The sequence below is a fragment of the Acinonyx jubatus genome, chromosome A2 (genome assembly GCF_027475565.1).
Source record: "Acinonyx jubatus isolate Ajub_Pintada_27869175 chromosome A2, VMU_Ajub_asm_v1.0, whole genome shotgun sequence".
NCBI lineage: Eukaryota > Metazoa > Chordata > Mammalia > Carnivora > Felidae > Acinonyx > Acinonyx jubatus.
The window spans coordinates 119856759-119878895 of NC_069383.1; the positions used below are offsets into that span (position 1 = coordinate 119856759).

The following is a 22137-nucleotide window of genomic DNA, read 5'->3' on the forward strand; positions in this document are numbered from 1 at the left end:
GTAATACCACCTATAATGGTGCTTCTAGGTTGTTAGGCTTCATTAACGAGCGATGACCCGTGGGAAGCTCCTAGCTTGTAGTTAATTAGGCCCTTGTCCCAATGCCCTGACTAAATCCAGCTCCCCACCCCACCCCTGAGGGAAAGCGCTTGGATTCCTTCCTTCTGGGTGCGAAGGGGGGAGGGGGGGCTGCCCGGCACCCGCTGCCAGGCCCTATTCTGGGGGCCGAGCGATCCCGTGGCCGTGCCAAGCTTCCCCGGGGATCAGGTTTCTGCTGACGCGGTGCCAGGCACGTCTGCTTCCAGGAACCGGCAGCCGCATTTAGCCTCGGGCCGCACATGAAAGGGCTGCAGTCGGAAACGTGACGTTGTGTCAACAGGCGAGGCAGGTCAGCGCTGGGTGAGACCATCCCGGCAGGCCCGGAGGGTCACGCCCTGTCTGAAGGCGGCCAGATCCCAGGCCTGGGCTCCCCTGCCTCTCGCCACCTCTCTCCGGCCGCCTCGGAGCCCAGCACTTCACCCCCTCACACTCACACCCCTTTTAAACAGAAGCCCTCTTTGTACCCAATGGGCAAAGGACTGGGGTGGAAGCCTCTCCTCGCATCTCCCTCTGAGCTACTTGGAACCTGCTGCAACTGGGCTAGAAGGCAAGGCAAGGGCAAATGGGGCAGAGGGACAGCTGCTACTTTTAGGGGTGTGCGACAGGGCAGGCTCGTGGGGGGGTGGTGATTCTGGGCTGAGGATGTGTCTGAAGCCTCAAACCCTTTCTTAGTTGAGGTTGCTCCAACCACTTCCTTCAGTCCCCACAGCTACTCCTTGAGTTATGGCCCCGGAAAGAGAGAGAGGCATGCAAAACAAGTTTGGCCCTGGTGTCAACCCCATGTTCCATCTCCAGAATAAACTTGACTTGTTTGGGTTTTTACCAAAGGAGTCTAGCCAGAAAAGCCTAGCAATTCATGGAGGCATTTCAGGGGTTTAGCAGGTAGGAGAGCTGGAGGCCCAGGCCCTAAGGATCTAGGAGAAAGCGGGATTTCCAGAATTTGCCATCTGTCTTGCTGTAGAACATGTGAGAAGGGCTCAGGATCCTTATTTTACCTAATCAAGAATAGGCATGGAAGGGAGATGATGGGCCACCAGCTCATCTCTGGACGCCTTGTGCAGGGCTCCTTCCGTGACACCATGCTGCCTGGGGAGGACTGTGTTTTTTACAGCCTGCATTCTGCATCTCACACAGCCAGGCAACTCTCACTCTTGCCTGCTGGCTCATCAGATGGCAGGGAAGCAAAGTCCTGCCGGGCAGGTGGTGCCTTGACCTGGCTGAGAACTCCCTGGGTGCACGTTCCCCACTTAGGCTCCAGACACCCAGAGGGTTCTAGAAGACTCCTGTGCTTGGGGATCTGAAGCATGGCAAACCAGGCACTGGCCGTCAGGACATCCCTTAGAGGGAGAAGGGGAGAAGCAAAAATACTCGACCGGGTCATTTCCCACTTCTTTTCCCGTGGAATTTTTTTTTTTTTTCTCATAAGAGCGCTTGACTAAGGAACACCGATATTCATTCACGCACAAACACACCCAATGAGAGGAAGTCCAGGAAGGATGTAGAACATAATTATGGAATGTTGCCTTCAGCAGCAATAAGGCAGGATATGGCAAATCCATTAGACATTGCTAGACTCAAAAAAGTTAGACTGGCTTGGCAGAGGTACTATCCCCAGCACCAATTATTATTGCATTAAATCTTTTCTCCATGTGCCTCCCCCTCCAGCAAGCTCCCCAGACCCTAAGGCCCAACCATCCCACATTTTGATTTTCTGTCAAGTTCTTAAGGACCGTGTCAAAAACAGGCTGGGGTGGGGGACAATGTACTTTTTTTTTGCTTAACTCTGAAAGGAGGCACAGGGTGACTATGAACCTCTAACAAGGGTTAGTTAAAAAAAACAAATTAAATATTTACCTACGAAATTGACCAAGTTTATTCTGTCTGATTGAATACGAGGCACATTAAAAGCTGAATGAAATGATGCCAAGATTAAGTAGTTGTTGCCTACAGCCAAAAGGGGAGGGCAGGAGACAGCCATATCACACGACTGAGCTATTTTTAAAGATGCAAAAGACCATCTTTCTCTTCCACAGGAAAAAGATTATTTTATTAAGTATTTTAAAACAACTACTTAACATTGACTCATAGATAAAAATATTTACAATTTCACACCTTCAGGAAGGTTCCAAAATATAAACACTGTACCTCTCCCTAGAGAAAAAAATTATTCTTCTCTTCAAAAACAGGGATACATTCATTTTTCTCACTTTGTAGATCAAGTAATTATACAAATAAACATCTGAAACATTTTCCTTTCAATATATTTATATAATATATATTTATAACAGTTTTACAAATAAAGGCAATGACTTTATACCAAAATAAAAACAGGAAAAGAAAAAGTTAAAACACGATCGGCGATCAAGCATAGTGCATTTTGAAAAGCTGGTGCAGGGCTAGCTGGACAAGTCAGAAAACAAGTACTCTGGACCAAAAATAAAACTTCTTTGAAGGAGGCAGAATCCTTTTTAGCAATAAGGATGCTCCCTATGCCGTCGGTGAGGGGAATTAGCCTGCAGAAAGGATCTTGCTGTGCCGAGAGCTGGTTAGGCCTTTAAGCTAAGCTTGGTGAAAAGCAGTTTTAAGGATAGAACTGAAACCCGAATCTAGCTCTGCTTGTTGAAGGTAGCAGTTTGTTACTTGGCTTTATGCATTTTGGGGGTACTGGAACTTAGGCACCTGCGTCTCTCAGACCCTGCTTTGGTTCTCCAGACAGCGAGATTGTTTTCTAGGTGAGACCTAGAAACAGGTGCCAGAGGCCCCAGGGACTCCTCCCTCTTTCCCTGGCAGCTCAGCTTTATCAGGGGGCCCTTTTCAGTTCCTTATTAAGCTAATCACTGCGAAAGCCTGAGTAGGGAACTACATTCTCTTTATTCGTCAGAGGCAGGGGCGGTGGGGGGGCAGACCTGTAGAAATCTCCCCAAACCACTACCGTGCTATGCCAGTGTCTGCTACCTCACCGCTTAGCAGAAAGCTCAGTGTGGCTGCCCTCTCCCCATTTGGTGAGTCACGGCAACAATAAAAGGGAGAAGGGTGGGGTCATAAGAGCTGGCTGGGAACTGTGCTCTGGAAAGCCCTCTTTTGAAAGTACCTTTTTCTCAAAGCCACAGACCCGGCTCCCAAAATGAAGACTGACTCACAGACCAAGAGTCTGAAGCTTTTGAATATCCAGCTGATTTGTATGTTATCGGAGGGGGCTATTTTCTGGGTGGGGGAAAGTCCAGAGGTCTGCTACAATCCCCCCTATATCTCCTGATGTCAGGCAATCCTTCATATCTTCCCTATGCCAAAAGGAGCTTTAATGTTCTATACCAACCCACCAATGCACACGCGTGCATGTGCACACACATGCACCCCAAATCTTCTCTCCATGCCTCAGATTATCTCAGCATACACACTAGAACAATCTTGCTGCAGTCACACTTTGGGGGGGGGTGAAGTAGGGAGGAAAGAGAGCAGAGTGGCAGGGTCCCTTAGTCTTTGGTTTCTAAGTTTAAAGGGGGGATCTGCTTCAAAGCCTGGAGCAGGGCAGAAGAGTCGATGGCTGGATGGGCTGGCAAGGGAGAAGGGAGTCTCTGGGGCATGAGCAAGGGGGCTGAGATCTTGTCTGGGTTCATGAAGCTGGTGAGGGCTGCAGCAGAGGCGTTGAGGCCTGGGTACAACACTGGGACGGAGGTGGGATACCAGCACTTCTCCAGCATGGGTAAGTAGGCGGTTGCGGACGGCGGGATCAGATAGAAGGGCAGACAGAAGGGAGGTTGGTGTGGGTGCGGGCCCAGGAACGGGGAGCTGATCAGGTCACTGCCAGTGAAATGGCCTTCATCATCTGACAGCTGCATTCTGCTCTTTTTCGTTGGTGGTTCTTCAGATTCTTGCTTAATAACACCGATCCTTTCTCCCATGGTGAACCTACGTCCATGATCACTTTTGAAGTACGGCTGCTCACCACGTAAGTCACTCTTCTCGGACTCTCCTCCGTAGCCACTGTCTGTGTCCGTGTCACTGCCACTCTGCTCCCCACTCGAGTGAGCAAAAGTCCGCTGGATGACCGGCACACAGTTTTTCCCAGGGCCTTCGGAGCCTTTGGCTAGGGAGCTGGGTTTCTCCTTGAAGTCCATGGCTTTGGGAGCTGGGTCCGACGGCTTCCTGGAGGTACCACCCTGTAGCAGCTCTGAGACCACACGGTGAAGGTGGGTGACAAGCTGTGAAGACTTCAGGTCCCGAGTGTTCTCATGCTTGGCCAGGTACTGAAGCACCTCCCGGGCACACGTCTGGAAACCTGAGCAGAACATCTCTTGACCTGCTTCCACATTTCTCCCCGACAGCTCACCTGGATCAACACAGATCCAAAGGAAGACATTTCAGAAGGCCCTGTGGTTCAGCCGCATCCCATACCTCAAAGACTGAGACCTTTCCTTTTTTTTAACAGCACCTGCTGATGTGTGTCCCTAACTCCAAAAGTAATCTCAGAAAAAATGTGGATTACACCGAGAAGTATAAATACAACAAAAATAACCCATTATTCTGTACCCAGAGGTAAACTATGAGTTGTGATGGCTACATAATATCCCATCATAGAAACAGAACATAATTTATAGAGATGGACTATTTTCCCTCTTTTTCAATTTAGCGCTTGTTCCCACATCCTCCTATGTTTATAACAAGAGTCATTTTACAGAACATCAACCCTACCATATTGCACAGAGACCAGTCAAAAAATGAGATGAAGAATAAAGGAACAATATCCCCTAAGTAAGCTTATTTTCCATTATAAAAGTTACAGCCATGCTGGGATCTTTACATTTCAAAGCTATTTCAAAGCCTTTTCCATGTATTCTATCCCCAACCCCCAAGAAATTAGGTATGTTCATCTTCCTATTTTCCATGAGGGAACTGGCAGAAAAAAAGCACTTGCTAGGTTTTGGGGATTCTCATCATACTAGTCTTGGAAAGATGGGGGAGAAGAATGGAATGAGACAGTGGGTAGAAGAACTTCTCCCCAGTCTGTTCAGTATTATTTGGAACGGGTGAAACTAGAAGGTTACAAGGTGACGGTGATTCTCTGGAAGTCAGTAGAAACTAATGATGAAACTTCAGTGGTTTCATTAGATTGTGCAACGCACCGAGATACCTAGTGGCTATTCAGGGAACCACATGAAATGCAGGAAAAACTCCTGCTGTCATCCTGCCAGGATCATACCACACACGGAGTGATAAGGAAGTACAGAAACAGGAAAACACTGGGGCATACCCATGATTTATTCTCCAGTGAAAGAGGACGAAGAAGACCGACTGTAAAACACCCACGATACAAATTAGAGGTGCCTTGGCATTTTAAACAGGAGGAGGAAAATGTCCCAGAACCCAGAAACCCTTAAACCAAAATGCCACAGAAATATTTTATCATTTGACTAATACCTATTCATGCCAGGTGGCACACAGCAACATTCCAAATGAAAAGTCTGACCTTTTAGGAGAGATAAAATGACATCTCCCCCGACGAATGTGCATAAGCAATTTGTTGTAGGAATGTTTCTTATACCAGATGTTGAGCCCACAGGCTATTTGCGCTACAACTCTTAGGTGATGGTAACCAGACTCGGGCACTCACCAGCTTGTAAACCGCTCTGCAGGGCAATGATTTTCTGCTGCTGCTGATCAATTAGGTTTGTTAGTGCTTTCACATGCTTCAACGTAAGTTCAAGAACCACTGCTTTTTCCAAGTGACCCAAAGTCTGGAATAAAAAGAGCCTTAGTCAGCAGTGAGCTTTGAGAAGTCCCACCTCTGGGACACTTATTAGCAATGGGAAACATCTCTAAAGGGAAAAAGAAAAAAAAAAGAAAGAGAAAGAAAGAAGGAAAGGAAGGAAGGAAGGAAGGAAGGAAGGAAGGAAGGAAGGAAGGAAGGAAGGAAGGAGGAAAGAAAGGAAGAAAGGAAGGAAGAAAGAAAGAAACAGCCTTTCCTGGTTGACTACATTTAGTTTTAAGTTTGGAGATGATGTTTTTAAAAAGTGTGTGTGTATACGTCAATACATATGCACACACTTCTGATTAAAGAGTAAAAAAGAAGTGTCATTTATCTTTGGAGGCATTTTGGAAGAGGCAGCTACATCAGCTCTGACAGATAAATTTCTCCAGCAGCCACTGCTGACCTTAACTCAGGGGAATCCGGAGATAACATTTCTCTGCCGTGGTGTCAACCTGAGGAGGGACTTCTACCGTGTCTGGCAGCCAAGAGGCTTCCCCTAGCTTCTTTCCTGACACCCTTTCATAACTTGCAGCTCATCCAGCCTTTTACTTCCTCCTTAAATACATTTTTTCCCCTTTTCCCAACCAAAGGCTGCCAAGCCGTTGGCTACTGACAAGAAAGGACAGGACATAGAAATCACGCACCAAAAACAAGTCCTCTTTATTTTTAAAAAGGAAAAGGTGGCGAGAAGGGGGTAAATAAAATCTGTGTGTTGCTTGGTTTTACCCAAGTCAGCAAAACTAAAAAACCCTGAAAATCACCAGAAAGGAAAGGCTTAGACTCTTGAAAACGAAGGCTAGTTGGTATTGGAGCCAACTTGGAGAAGCCCAAGTGGTTCTCACTTCATTTGCTGAGGACGCCAGAAAATTTCAGGGCTGGGGAAGGGTACCCCCAAACAGAGCCACCCGCCAGCTCCGAGCCGGCCATCTGCTCTGCAGTTCCCTGAGGGGCCTGCAGGCGGCGAGTGACCCCCGCCCGCCCTCTGGGCAGAAGAGCTGCCTTGGAGAGGGGCCAGCTTCTCACTTACTGTAAGTTTGAGATGTTCGGGTAGGAGATCCTTCAGCTGGGCGATGCACTCGTTAATCCGGTCACGTCTCTTTTTCTCGATGAGCCGGTGCGGCAGTTTGTAGGTCTCCTGCGAGGCGCACGGGGAGGCGGTGGGCGCCAGACCAAGCGGGTAGTGAAGCCCCTCTCCTCCCTCACCCGGCAGCGGGATAAGAGTTGGGGCAGCGAAGTCACACCCAGAACCACTTTCTGTCCCTTCTTCTCCAGACATTTAATAGAACCACCGATCCCACACCGTGCACACCCCCGCCAAGCTCAAAGTGAGAAAACTTTTCTTGGAAACTGCGCGCGCCAGGGGCTGGGGTCCCGAGAGGTGCGGTGTTCTTACCTTGCTGTCCTCGCTCCGCTTTATTCCCCTCTTCGACTTGAACACTTGGTACATGTGGGCAAAATCCATCCTGCAGGGAGAGGGGCCAGGTAGGGTCGTGACTTTGCGTGCGCACAGGCTGCAGGAGCCCTGGCGGGTAAGAGCCCCCGGATGCGCCCGAAGCTGCTCCGAGTTGAGAGCGGCGCAGAACGTAGGGTTGGAGCCGAGGCTTGAAGGCGCCAGGGAGTGCCAACTTACCCAGGTAGGTCTCCGGGCTCCAGTCCTGGAGCTTTGGGCAGGCAGGCAGGGGGCGGTTGCGCGCTGGGGATCCGCTCCATGGCGCGGCGAGCCGGGGCCACTGTGCACTCCTGTCTGCAGTAGCGGAACGTCGGGGTGAGGACTGTCCTGCAAGGGGCTTCCGGGAGGTCTCTCCGCAAGGGTTCCTCTGAGTCTGAGCTCTGAAATCCGCTGGGCTGTGGGGCGCTGCGGCTTTGAGGTGCTGCTTCAGTTGGGGGCGTGCATGGTGTCCCCGCGGCCTCTGGCTCCGGCTCTGCGCACAGACTGGCGGTGTGTGCTCCTTGCGCCGTCTGCGCGGTGCGAGCCAAGTGAATGAGAAGTGGGGCGGGCGGGGAGGCGGGAGGGAGCGCGGAGGGGGGGGCGGTTAGGGCGGAGAGGGGTGGGGGGGCGAGCTGAGGAGTAATGGAGAGGCTGCGGGCTGGGTTAAATGGGAGCGAGTGGGTGGGTTGGAGCTACGTGTTCTACCCTGTGACTCCAGGCACGTCTGGCCGCTGCCAGGGAGGGAAGGAGCGACCTGCCCGCCCTCCCCCGGCTTCATCACATGAGTCTCACGTGTTGGACAACGCTCCCGCGGCTGCGAGGGAGCCCCCACCCCCAGCCCCGGCCCCCAGGTGTCTGCGGCTGCGGCTGCCTTTCCCCGAAGAGGGGGTGGCAGCGCGGCCCGGGTCCTGCCCAGCCGGGTGGGGGGCGCGGAAGCTGGAAGGGGCCGGGGAGCCGCTGGGGCCGGGGGGGGGGGGGTGGTTAGTAACGTGGGCGAACCTGCCCCAGGGAAATGAAGTAAGTTCCCGTCTCCTGGGAGGGAACGGGGGAGGACGGATCCGCCCGCGTCTGACTCAAGCCGGGAGAGGAATATCCCCTCGCTCGCTCCAGCCCAACCCTCTTCCTCCTCCCCCGCCCGGCCGGCTCCGAGGAACCGGCGCGCAGCAGAGGGAGGCGCCCGGCCCCCCTGCCTTCCCCAGAGGCTGGTGTTTCTTTCCGTCCCGGCTTCCCCGCCCCCACCCCTCAGCCGGGCGTCCAGGAATTGCCCGCCGTGGGGAGGGGCCTAGGGGCGGGGCGGATGTCACCCCATGGGAAGCGGGCCGCCAGCCAAGCGCAGGGGCAGCCGAGGCCGCCGCCGAGCACGCTGCGCGCACCTGACCGCCGAGCGTGTGCGCCACGGGCCCCTCGCTCCCCCGGAGCTTCGCTCCTGGGTGCAGCCGGCGGGCACCCTCTTGCGCGTACCCCCTGGGTGTCCCAGTGCCCATCTCCACCCGACTTCGACAAGTCCAACACTGAAAGATACCGGGCGCCGTGCCCTGCGTTCCCTCCCTCCCCTGCCCTCCCCAGAGCAGAGGCTCCCGGGTCGCCTCCCCTCCGGCTGCAACGTTACACAACTGCGGCGGCGACGCCTGCCCCGCAGCAGCACGGGGCGTGACGCTTCACGTGGCCGGGGCTCGGCCTCAGGGCAGTAGACTGCGAGCCCCTCTGCGCCGGCCATGGGCCGGAGACCCCGGGGACCGGGACGCTGTTAGCCCGCCAGGGTGGGCCATCCCTCCGCCTGCCAGGAGCTTGGGCGGCGCTGTTGGCGGTCTGCACCCAGAGCGGGAGGGAAGAGAGAGACTAGGACAAACTGTCCATCACATTGAAATCCTAGCATTCATTCAGTGGATACACATTTGCTGAGCCCCCTACTCTGTGCCAGGCGTTGTGCCCGTTGCTAGAGATACTGTTGGGAGTCCAATAGAGTCCACCCTTGAATTTACAGGAGCCTCTGGAAAGAGGATAAATTGGGCAATGAGGGGAGGGCGGCCCTGGGAAAATTATAGAGGTGCCAGTGGCAGAGAAAAAAAGAGAAGTTTGTTTTGTTTTCAAATTTTATTTAATACGGACCAAGATGCCTTGGAAGAGGAGGAGGGGGAAGAAGCTAACCCATTGCCCTCAGCTTGACGCAGAAAGGCCTCCCGCAAGGGGCCCCAGACCTCTGCAATGTGCGCGGGCGGGGGCCCCCACCTACCTCCGCCGGCAAAGTCCGGTCTCTGTGACCTTCTAACTCAGCCTGGAGCAGGGAAAACAGCTGAAACTCCAAGCCCGCGGTGTGAGCCACGCTGATGCAGTCAGAGGAGGGAGCCAGTGGAAATTCATGACTAAAATAAGGCCTGGCTGGGGATTTCACTGACCTCTGTGCTGCCCTGCCCTGCAAGTTCGGGGAGTTGAGAGATGACTGTAAGCCGTTCCCACCGCGCCTCGGGTCAGTCACCCCGCTGCTGAGTGGCCTGGCTGTGGGAAGGATTGAAAAAAAACGGGGTCGCCGCTGGGACTGGGTGAAGTTTAGCCTGGGGCGCAGTTTGGGGGTGTCAGTCTTAATTGGCAGTGTCCTTGACAACCTAGAGAACTGGGATTCACACTTTGACCAAACTGGGAGTGGATTTCCTCCAGGTCGCTTTGGAGAGCTCCCACTTCCTGTTTATGTTTCACAAGCGTCGAACTCATTAGCAAGTGTGAGAAATGCCTCCTTTTCTAGCTGCTAACTGGCTTGTGACCTCTTTTGGGGGCTCAGGGATCCTTCCTTCGCAGAACGTACTTTTGCTGGTTTCTGTTGTCGGCCATCTTTAGGGAGGGAATGACGGCACTCAACTTCCTGCCAGGAGGTGGGCAGCAGAGAAGGAGAAGGAGGGGACTGGCCTGCCCTGGGTTTGTGCTTTCAATCTAGGGCGACCTGCTTCATTGTGACTTTAATACGGGTGAAGAATTGTCATGACTGCATCAAAACCACAGTTCCATCAGGAAAAAAGCACTAGGGGAGGAAGGAACACTTGTCCCTGAGCTGTCATATACGCCACGCACCCCGTGCCAGTCGTGAACTCAAACATTTGAGCTTCCAAGCCTCAATGTCATTCTTAGATGCTTTGATGTTATCAATACTTTTTGTCCTTACCCGTTCTACAGTTGGAAATAACAAAATGTATGCATTTCCTACTTTTTGTATCAAATGTATTCTCAAGCTTCAAGAAATATCTCAAGAAAAAAAGAAGGAAAGGGAGAGAGAGAGGTGGGGGGAGGAGGGGAGGAGGAGAGATGGGGAGGAAGAGAAGTGGGGAGGAAGAAAGGTGGGGGGAGGGAGGGAGGGAAGGAAGGAAGGAAGGAGGGAGGGAAGGAAGGAAGGAGGGAGGGAAGGAAGGAAGGAAGGAAGGAAGGAAGGAAGGAAGGAAGGAAGCAAGCAAAGGATCTCCACCCTACCAAAGTTTTTCTTCTCTCAATAGCTTGTGATTATTTTTTCATTAATAAACAAAATAATTCCTTCCCAGCCTGTGTCTTTACACCTTGGAAAATCTTAAACTTTCATTCTGTCAGCTTTTGTAGATACTTGTTTAATGCTGTTGTAGTTTTTAGACTGTCTGTAAAAAACTTTTGTCTATGTTAATTCATTTACTCACCACCACCTTATAAGGCAGCTATTAGCTCATTCTTACATTGATTTAACACAGCTTTATTGAGAACCACTATATGCCAGGCATTGAATTATGTCCTAGGAATACGTGTGTGTCCTCTTAAGGAAATTGAGGCTCAGGGAGGTTAAATAACCTGCCCCAGAGGGTTAAATCTGGAATTAGACCCTAGGTTTGTTTGGCTTCAAAGCCTGTACTCTTAATCACTACATTCTTGGCTGCTTGGTAGGGTTGTATGTGTTGTGTACTGTTCAACTCTAGGGGGAGCCATTCACATCACAGTCTGTGTGAGAGCACCCTCTAGAGTTGTGCATTATAACATTGAGCAGCTGCACTGGGCAATGGTGACATTTTGTAGCTCTCCCCTCTGTTTTGTCTCTTTTACATATAGAGAAAACATAATTTTGTACAGAGAAGGACAAGAGTCTCCTTTTATTTTCCTACTGAGACTCAGCATTTTGAAGGTCTGATGCTGTGTGTTGGGAAGAGTCTGTACTGTTACCAGGTTCCTTCCTGTGTAAGAAGTTGGAGCTCATAGCCTCCTGCATTTACCCACACCTTTTTTGCTCAGATATCATCACTTTTTGCCTATTTATGAATCCTCAAATTTTTAAAATCACATTTCACATATCACATTTTTATACATCATGATCCAATAAACACACAAAAACACACACACTTTAAGTACATTTAAGCATAAGGCAGCCAAGTCCAGGGCAGGGCTATAGCAATAAGTCACCACTACCCTCTCTCTCTTACTCCTGAGTAACCATTGCTAACTTAAAGAAAAACTTAAACCATTTAAGAAGAAGCCAGCTCAGTGTATTTCAGACATAAATTTTACAAAACAAAATTCCCTTGATATATGAATTCTGGTATTTGCTAGTCTACCCAATTTTATTTAAAAAGTATTCTGGTCTTTACTTAACAAATTGATTTTACAACTCACCAGCAAATCCTAACCTACAGTTTGAACCTACAGTTTGAACCTACAGTTTGAAAACATGCTCTTTCCACTAGTGATGTATTGTAATTTTAGCTGGTTCCCATCAGAAAGAAGTCAATAGCATTTGTATATCTGAAGATCTTTCAAATCACTTGTAAAAATGTTACATAAGGCTGCTGGCCCTGGTTGAATTCAATGTTATAAATGTCTCCATTCAGGATATCTTGCCTTATGCTCAAATGTAGGAGTAAAAATATTCAGAGTTTCATCAATGCATATAATGTTACATGTTGATGAAATGTAGTTCCTTCGTTCAGTGAAGGAAGTTTTCTTCTATTGCTAGAGCTCTGTGAGAGTTTATCATGAAAGGAGGTTGAATTTGTCAAATGCTTTTTCTGCATCCAATGAGAAATTCGTATGGTTTTTCTCTTTCATTTTGTTAATATCATGAATTATGATACTTTTGAATGTTAAGCCAACCTTGAATTCCTGAAGAAGTCTATCTTGATCAGTGTATTATCCTTATTTTTATTTCCAGATTTGCTTTGCTTTGCTAATATTTGCTGGGGATTTTTGTGTCTATGATTGTGAAGGATATACATCCATAGTTTTTCTTTTCTCATAATCTTTGTCAGGTTTTAGTATCAGAGTAATGCTACCCTCATAAAATAAGTTGGGAAATATTCCTTCTCTTTTTTGTAAGACCTGATGTAGGATTGGTACTGCTTCTTTCTTACATACCAGGAGAAGATTCCTGGGCCTGGAATTTTCTTTGGGGGAAGGTTTTTACTATGTATACATTTTCTATAATACGTGACAGATATATACTTTTTGTTTTTTCTCAGTTGGTAATTTTTGTTTTTTAAGGAATTTGTCTATTTCACTGGAATTTGTCAATATGTTGGTATAAAGTTTTATCCTTTTAATGTCTATATGATCTATAGTGATAAACACTTTTTACTCTTAAAAATTTTTTTTGTTAATTTGTGTTTCCTTTTTTTTCCTTGATCATCTTGCTAAGAGTTATATCAGTTGTATGAATCTTTACAAACATCCAAATTTTGATTTTGTTGATTTTCTCTATTGTTTGTTCATTTTATATTTGATTAATTTTCTTTCTTATTTTTCTTATTCTCTTTCTTCTAGCTATCTTGGATTTCATTTCCTCCAATTTTTCTAGTTTCTTGTGATGTAAGGTAATATCACTGATTTTAAACCTTTCTTCTTAATAAGTGTTTAGAGCTAAAATTTTTCCTCTAAGCACTGCTTTCACAGAACCCCACAATAGTGGGATTTGTGTTTTACTTATCATTCAGGTGAAAATATGTTCTAATAGTTATTATCAGTCTTCTTTGACTCATAGGTTATTTAGAAGGGTATGTTTAATTCCCAAATCTTTGTGAATTTTTCAGATAACTTTTTTCTTTCTCTTTTGAAGTAATTATAAAATCATAGGAAGTTACAATAATAATACAGAGAAGTTGTATGCATCCTGCACTCATCCTGCACTCATCCTGCTTGGCACCATTTTACTGTCTATAATACAATGTTAAAACAAGGAAATTAGTATGGGCACAATCTACCAACAGTTTTCAGATTTCACCCATTTTACATGCACTCACGTGTGTGTGTGTGTGTGTGTGTGTGTGTGTGCGTGTTTCTAGTTCTATGAAATTTTTATCACATGCATAGATTAATGTAACTACTGCCACCATCAAGATGCAAAACTATCCTACTACTACAAAGTCCCCTCATGCTATCCCTTTGTAGTCATACTCATTCCTTTCTCCTCCCATATCTCTAATGTTTGACAACCATTAATCTGTTCTCCATGTCTATAATATTCTCATTCTAAGAATGATACATAAATGGAATCATATAGTATTTAACCTCTGGGGTAAAATTTTTTTTCTGCTCAGCATAATCTCTTGAGATCCATCCAAGTGGTTATGTGTATCAGTAATAAGTTTTGATGAGTGGTATTTCATGATATGGCATGGATTGTTTACCTATTCACCCACAGAAGGACAGTTGACTTGTTCCCATTTTTTGTTATTATAAAACTGTGAATATTTTCTTTTTTATTTTATTTAATGTATTTTTAAAATTTACATCCAAGTTAGTTAGCATATTGTGCAACAATGATTTCAGGAGTGGATTCCTTAATGCCCCTTACCCATTTAGCCCATACAGCCCCTCCAGTAACCCTCTGTTTGTTCTCCATATTTGAGTCTCTTATGTTTTGTCCCCTTCCCTGTTTTTATATTATTTTTGCTTCCCTTCCCTTATGTTCATCTGTTTTGTACCTTAAAGTCCTCATATGAGTGAAGTCACATGATATTTGTCTCTCTCTGACTGACTAATTTAGCTTAGCATAATACCCTCTAGTTCCATATATGTAATTGCACATGGCAAGATTTCATTCTTTTTTATTGCCAAGTAATACTCCATTGTATATATATATACCATATCTTCTTTATCCATTCAGCCATCGATGGACATTTGGGCTCCTTCCATACTTTGGCTATTGTCGATAGCGCTGCTATAAACATTGGGGTGCATGTGCCCCTTCAAAACAGCACACCTGTATCCTTTGGATAAACATGTAGTAGTGCAATTGCTGGGTCATTGGGTAGTTCTATTTTTCATTTTTTGAGGAACCTCCAAACCGTTTTCCAGAGTGGCTTCACCAGCTTGCATTCCCACCAACAATGCAAAAGAGATCCTCTTTCTCTGCATCCTCACCAACATCTGTTGTTGCCTGAGTTGTTAATGTTAGCCATTCTGACAGGTGTGAGGTGGTATCTCATTGTGGTTTTGATTCATATTTCCCTGATGGTGAGTGATGTTGAGCATTTTTTCATGTGCTTGTTGGCCATCTGGATGTCTTCTTTGGAGAAGTGTCTATTTATGTCTTTTGCCCATTTCTTCACTGGATTGTTTGTATTTTGGGTGTTGAGTTTGATAAGTTCTTTATAGATTTTGGATACTAACCCTTTATCTGATATATCATTTGCAAATATCTTCTCCCATTCCTTTGGTTCCCTTTTAGTTTTGCTGATTGTTTCCTTCGCTGTGCAGAAGCTTTTTATTTTGATGAGGTCCCCATAGTTCATTTTTGCTTTTGTTTCCCTTGCCTCTGGAGACGTGTTGAGTAAGAAGTTGCTGCGGCTGAGCTCAAAGAGGTTTTGCCTGCTTTCTCCTCGAGGATTTTGATGGCTTCCTGTCTTACATTTAGGTCTTTCATCCATTTTGAGTTTATTTTTGTGTATGGTGTAAGAAAGTGGTCCAGGTTCATTCTTCTGCATGTCGCTGTCCAGTTTTCCCAGCACCACTTGCTGAAGAGACTGTCTTTATTCCATTGAATATTCTTTTCTGCTTTGTCAAAGATTAGTTGGCCATACGTTTGTGCTCCATTTCTGGGTTCTCTAGTCTGTTCAACTGATCTGAGTGTCTGTTTTAGTGCCAGTACCATACTGGCTTGATGATTACAGCTCTGTAATACAACTTGAAGTCCGTCTACTGTGAATAATTTTCTACACATGTTTATGTGGACATAAGTTTTCTTCTCTGAGATAAATGCCCAGGAGTATAATTCCTGGGTCATATAGTAATTTATGTTTAGTTTGTAAAGAAACTGACCAACTATTTACTGGAGAGGCTATACCATTTTATCTTCACAATTGCAAGGAATGAAAGATCTAGTTTTTCTTTATCCCTACCAACATTTGCTGTTGTCACTAGTTTTAATTTTAGCTTGTCCAAATAGGTGTGTAATGCCAGATATCTTTTTTATGTTGGTTTCTACTTTATTACTATTGGGTCAGAAAACATACTCTATTAGATTTTAATTCTTTGACATTTATGAAGATGTCTTTCATTACCCAGCATATAATCTATCTTGATAAATGTTCCTTGTGGGTTTGAAAGAATGTGTATTCTGTAATTGGGTGCAATATTTTGTCAAGTCGGTATTTTATTGAGTTGGTTGACAGTGCTATTCAAGTATACCTCTCTACTGATTTTTTTTTCTCTGTGTGTCCTGAAATTACTGAGACAAGAGTATTAAATCTCTTCAACTATGAGTGAAGATTTGTCCATTTCTGTCTTTTTTTTCTTTATACGTTTTGGAACTCTGTTATTAGTTGCAAATATGTTTAAGATTGATATGTCTTCTCAATGATTGTATTCTCATCATTAAAATTTTTTCCTCTTTTCTTCCAGTATTATTCTTATTCTTAAGTCCAGTATTATTCTTTTATCCTTGTCTGATATTAATATAATTACATAAGCTTTTTTTTGTTTGTTTTTTTTTAAGTAGGATCCACACCCAACATGGGGCTTGAATTCATGACCCATGATCATAAGTGGCGTGCTATACAGACTAAGCCAGACAGGTGCCCCCACACTGGCTTTTTTATATTTAGTGATTGAATGATATATGTTTCTCCAACCTTATGCTTGCAATCTGTGTCTTTATAATTGAATTATATGTTATTAAGCCACATGTTGCTTTTATATCAGTCTGACAATCTTTGCCTTTTTATTGCAGTATTTAATATATTCATATTAGAGGTAATCATTAATACAGTTGGGTTTAAATCTCCCATCTTGATGTTTATTTTCTATGTGCCCTATTTATTCTTTGTTTCTGTTTTTACTTTTCTACCTCCTTTGGGTTTATTGCATTTTTGAAGCATTCCATTTTATCTCCTGTTTTTAAGTATACTTCTTTGTGGTATATTCTAGTGGCTGTTCCTGAGCAGTGGTTCTTAAACTGTACATACTTTAGAAAACAGCTGGAGGTCTTATTAAAATATAGATTTCTGGGCCATACCCCCAGAGTGTCTTACTCAGTGGGTCTGTGATAGAGCTCAAAAATTTGCATGTCTGAAAACATAAGAGACTCTTAAATATAGTGAACTAACAGAGGGTTGCTGGAGGGGTTGTGAGAGGGAGGATGGGCTAAACGGGTAAAGGGCATTAAGGAATCTACTTCTGAAATCATTGTTGCACCATATGCTAACTAACTTGGATGTGAATTTAAAAAAAAACTTTGCAAGTCTGCTAAGTTCTCAGATGCCAATGACGATGTGTATCTGGGGACCATACTTTGGTAATTTCTGCTGTAGAGATTATACTCTATCTTTAAGTTATCACAATCTATGTTCAAATAACATGCTGACAAATACTATTATACAACTTTATAGATGTATAAGAATCTTACCATATAATTCTATTTATTCCTCCTCTTAACCTTCGTGCTCCTGTTATTTCCATTTTACTTCTGCCTAAATTATAAACCTCATAATATACTGGGTTTTTTTCTTGAAACACTCAATAGTATTTTAAAATATCATGCATGCAGATAAATAGATATAGATGCACATATATTACTTTAAAAAGGTCTCGGGACACCTGGGTACCTCAGTCAGTTAAGTGTCTGACTTTGGCTCAGGTTATGATCTCGTGGTTTGTGGGTTCAAGCCCCATGGCGGGCTCTGTACTGACAGCTCAGAGCCTGGAGCCTCCTTCAGATTCTGTGTCTCCCTCTGTCTCTGTCCCTCCCCCGCTCACACTCTGTCTCTCTCTCTCTCAAGAAAAACTTTTTTTTTAAAGGTCTTAACTTTAAGTGCATTTCTTAACACTTTAAGGATATTCTATTGTCTTCTGGCCTCCACTAATTCCAGTGAAAAGTCACCTGTTATTCATACCATCAATCCTTTATGTTTATACCTTTTATCCCCTTTCAGATTTACTGATTACCATTGCTTTTCACCATTTTTGCTATGATTTGTTTAGGTGTGGTTTTCCCTGTATTTATTCTGTTTGGGGTGTGCTGTTTCCTGGTTCTGTAAGTTGGTATTTTTCATCAGGTTTGATAAGTCTTAGCTAACAAAACCTCAATGGTTTCTTCTGTCATGTTGTCTCTCTTATTTCTGGGACACCATTTACACATTGGGTTGTTTGAAACAACAACCCCTTTTATATCAGTCTGACAATCTTTGCCTTTTTATTGCAGTGTTTAATATATTTATATATGAGGTAATCATTAATACAGTTGAGTTTAAATCTTCCATCTTGGTATTTTTTCTACATATCCTATATATTCTTTGTTTCTGTTTCTACTTTTCTACCTCCTTTTGAATTTATTGAGCTTATTGTCCAATGCTCAGGTTCCTCTGCTATTGAGTCTGCTACTAAGCACAACTTCTAAGCTATTTCTGGATCTGCTTCTATTGCTTCTTTTATATATTAACCACAAGACACATTTTGTTGGTTTTCTGTAGGTCTTAGATTTTTTTTCTTTTTTAATTTTTTTTTTAACATTCATTCATTCATTTTTGGGAGTGAGAGAGCATGAGCAGCGGAGAGGCAGAGAGAGTGGGAAACACAGAATCTGAAGCAGGCTCCAGGCTTTGAGTTGTCAGTACAGAGCCCGATGTGGGGCTTGAACTCATGGACCGCCAGATCATGACCTGAGCTGAAGTTGGACGTTTAGCCGACTGAGCCACCCAGGCACCCCTATAGGTCTTAGATTTTTATTGTGTGCTTCGTATTTTGTAGGAAAGCAAAGTAGAACAGAAAGTATTTACCTCCAGAAAGAGCAAGCCCCTTCTGTGAAAGGCTGAGTCAGTCTGATCTGTAATTGAGCTGGGCCAGGGCTCTGTCATAGCTTTAGTTAGATTCATTTTCCTGCTGCTTTCAAATGTTTTCAGAGTGAGATTAGGACTTCCCCTTCCACGAAGTCTGAGATCTGAGCTCTGGTGAGAATTTTGAGATCTTACCTGTACTTCAAAACCAAGCTAACAGGTATGAGAACTGAGGGAAATCTCTCCCTGCTCTACTACCTGGATGATAACTTTCTGATTTCTCTTTGCCTTTTGCCCCCTTGTTTCTGCCCCTGTGGAGATCTCCTCCAGCCCTTTTGTGCCTCTCAGTCGTTTGCAGATCCCTGGACTTTGTGAAAGCCAAAAATTTCCCAAGGAGTGAACCAGGCCTTTTATGGCTCTGGTGTCTGCCTGAGGCCTGGGAACACCGCTGCAAGGAGGGAAGGATGGAAAAAGGACCTGTGGAGAGGGTTTGGGAAGCTCCCTAGGAGCTCAGCCAAGAGTTTGGCTTTGTACATGGAGTGGTGGCAACTGCAGAGAATATTCAAGGGGTTACAAATGAGCACCTGAATTCCCCTGCCCCGCTTTTCCTTCCAATAGCCAGGTAGATTTGTTTTCACCAAAAGAGACTTACCAGTTGGAATTTTGTAGTTACGATATTAGCTATTGGTCCTATGTTTTTTACAGAACTAATTAATACCTCAGTAGAAGAGAAAATAAAATTTCCTTCAGTTTCTGAACTTAGTAATGCAGTACTAATCTCAAACAAAGATGTTACAGTCCAGATTGCCTTGTTAGGAAGAAAGCATGGAGAAATCTGGAAAATAATGACAAACCAGCTGAAGATACAGATTCAATTTAATAAAACTTTACCACTCAAAAGATGTAGAGGGAAATAATCTAAAGTTTTGGTGACATCTAGTTAAAGAGAATTTAAGGGATTGCAGTGTTTATTTAATCAAAAACATTTACTGAGAGTTTTCTATGTACCAGACACTATGTGAATAAAATTTTTATGACTTTACTCTCATGGTGCTTGTGGATGGCAATTTTATTACTTTAAAGCATGTAAGTAACTTGAACTAGGCTAACTAATTATTGCATGCTATTCCCTTGGGGCAACTGTTTAATGAGTAGACAAGAACTATTGAAAAATTACCATGATTTTTGCATACAAACAAAGGCATTTTAACTGGAAATTAATTTGTTCTCTTAAGTGCTTAAATCATATTTCTTCAGATATTATCCACCCGATTCCTTTTCTTGAGCAGTGCCCTTACCCTCTTCAATGGCAAAGATAGCACAGTGTTTTCAAAGAGTAAGGACTTATAAATGGTGAATGATAAAAAAGATTAAGAGGTCCAAGGGGCACCTGGGTGGTTCAGTCGGTTAAGCTGCCGACTTCGGTTCAGGTCATGATCTTTCGGTTCATGAGTTTGAGCCCTGAGTCAGGCTCTGTTCTGACAGCTTGGAGCCTGGAGCCTGCTTCGGATTCTGTGTTTCCCTCTCTCTCTGCCCCTCCCCCACTCACACTCTGTCTCAAAAATAAATAAAGATTAAAAATTTTTTTTAAAAAAGAGGTCCAAGAAAACAGAATGATATTTTTAGTAGTTAGAACCAGTGCTTTGGTGCAAGAAGACCAATGAGGATGAGAGCCTTGTGGGAGTTACTTAAAACCTCAATTTACTCTTCTGTAAGATGAGGTAACAATGGTAGCTATCTCATGGGGTCCTTGTGAGGATCAAATTAAATATGTTTAAAAGACTCTCATGGTGCTTGGCACATACTAATGACTCAATGTTTGTCAATACTATTTATTTTTATTAGTAGAATGCCAAGAATTGCTTAGCATATCTGAGCAGAATTTTCTCTGCGAAAGGTATTGACATTGACCTCAGATTCTAAGACTGGAAGGGTTTCGTATGCAAAGTGTCCATTGCTTTTGGAACCAGCAGCAAGGTAACAATTTGGGAATCCTAAGCTTTTTGCCCAATAAAACATTGACCTTGTTGTGTTGCCCTTCCCCAGCATGGTGAAGTTTCCAGAGTAACCTAATACGTTTTAGTTGTTGTTGTTAATAAACAAAGCAAACCTTAAATTTTAGCTTTTAAGTATATAAAAAAATCAATAGGGGTGCCTGGGTCGTTCGGTTGGTTGACTCTTGATTTGGGCTCAGGTCACGATCCCACAACTGTGAGTTGAGTTCCTGGATTAGCGTGGAGCCTGCTTAATATTCTCTCTCTCTCTCTCTCTCTCTCTCTCTCTGTCTCTCTCTCTCTCTCTCTCTTTCTCTCTCTCTCTCTCTTGCTTTGCCCCTCCCCTGTGCATTCTCTCTTTCTCTCTCTCTTAAAAACAGAAATAAAAAATAAATAGATGATTCTGAGGAATATAAATTAATGTTTATAAGAATTGTGACTGAACTCAAAACAAAATTATTAGACCTATGTGAAAGTACCTTCCCTTAGAATCTAAGCAAAGTCATGGAAATTTTTAGAATTAACCTACATAAATTCATTCCACAAAGAGGCAGTTCCATGGAAGTGTTCAGAGCTCTGTGGTTTTGTCTACAGGGTGCTGAAACTTTTGAACAATTCAAACAATTGGCCAGTATTTTTTAAAAATAAAATAAAATAAAAGCTGTTTTACAGATGGGCCCAGTAAGTTAAGACATCTGACCCAATGGCCAGCTGTGCCTGGGTGGACTTTGCCTGGATGTATCTTTTTAAATAGTTTAGCAATAATAGGGATTTGTGATAAGAGTAGCAAAGAAAAATAGACAAGTTGTATTTAATAAAGCTCCTAATAAATACAGTATGAAACTCTGCCAACACACACTTTATTTAAAAAAAATCATCCAGGACTATTCATATTACAAAATGTGGTTAACTCTTGATTATGTATAAGAGATTATATACCGGTTCATTCAACACAGATTTATTGAATGCTGAATTCATCTGCTTGGGCTGACATAATAAAATACTATAGACTGGGTAGCTCCAACAACAAAAATTTATTGTCTCATTGTTCTGGAGGCTGGAAGTGTGAGATCAAGGTGCCAGCATGGTTGGATTCTTGTGAAGACTCCCTTCCTGGCTTGCAGACAGCTGCCTTCTCACCGTGTCTGTGTGTGGCAGAGAGAAAGGGAGAGAACAAGCTCTCTGGTGTCTCCTCTTATAAGGGCACTAGTCCCATCACAAGGGCCACACCCTTATGACCTTACTTAATATTACTTACCTTCCAAAGGCCCCAACTCCAGATATTATTACCCTGGGGCTTAGGGCTTCAACATACAAATTTTGGGGGAACACAGTTTAGTCCCTAGCAAGTGCCTTCCTGTGGTTGGTACTGGAAATACAAATATTATCTCTGTCCTCCTGGAGGAGGGGAAATAGACAATAAGTGAATAAACAAGTACAGTCAATTGATTTCTGAACATGATGACTGCCTTGAAGGAAATGAAGGGGGTCTCCAGAGGGAAGATAATGGAGCAAGAGATGAGGAGGCCACTGGCACTTCTGATGATGAAACATTTAAGCTGAGACGAAGCAATAAGAGGGAGCCAAACACCAGAGACCAGCCAGGAGAAGGGTATTCCATAGAAGGGACCATGAGGGCCAAAGCCCTGAGGTGGCAGGGGC

The 22137-nt window shown here is 44.5% G+C and overlaps 1 protein-coding gene across 1 annotated transcript; it reads right to left on the reverse strand.

Moving 5' to 3' along the window:
• Positions 1-2118: 2118 nt before the first annotated feature.
• Positions 2119-7828, reverse strand: BHLHE40 (basic helix-loop-helix family member e40). The gene is made up of 5 exons (XM_015076710.3): positions 7479-7828; positions 7242-7311; positions 6876-6983; positions 5711-5834; positions 2119-4429 (listed from the first exon to the last, which is right to left on the reverse strand). The coding sequence occupies exons 1-5, from the start codon at positions 7556-7558 to the stop codon at positions 3573-3575; spliced, it is 1239 nt and encodes a 412-aa protein (XP_014932196.2). The 5' UTR covers positions 7559-7828; the 3' UTR covers positions 2119-3572.
• Between the last annotated feature and the right edge of the window lie 14309 nt (positions 7829-22137).

What these genes read in the sequence shown, in the direction of transcription:
- BHLHE40 (XM_015076710.3), bottom strand. Translation starts at nt 7,558, where the DNA reads ATGGAGCGGATCCCCAGCGCGCAACCGCCCCCTGCCTGCCTGCCCAAA. An exon ending in AGCGGAGCGAGGACAGCAAG is followed by an intron (nt 6,984 to 7,241) that starts GTAAGAACACCG and finishes TGCGCCTCGCAG; the next exon opens with GAGACCTACAAACTGCCGCA. An exon ending in CCGAACATCTCAAACTTACA is followed by an intron (nt 5,835 to 6,875) that starts GTAAGTGAGAAG and finishes TTTTTATTCCAG; the next exon opens with ACTTTGGGTCACTTGGAAAA.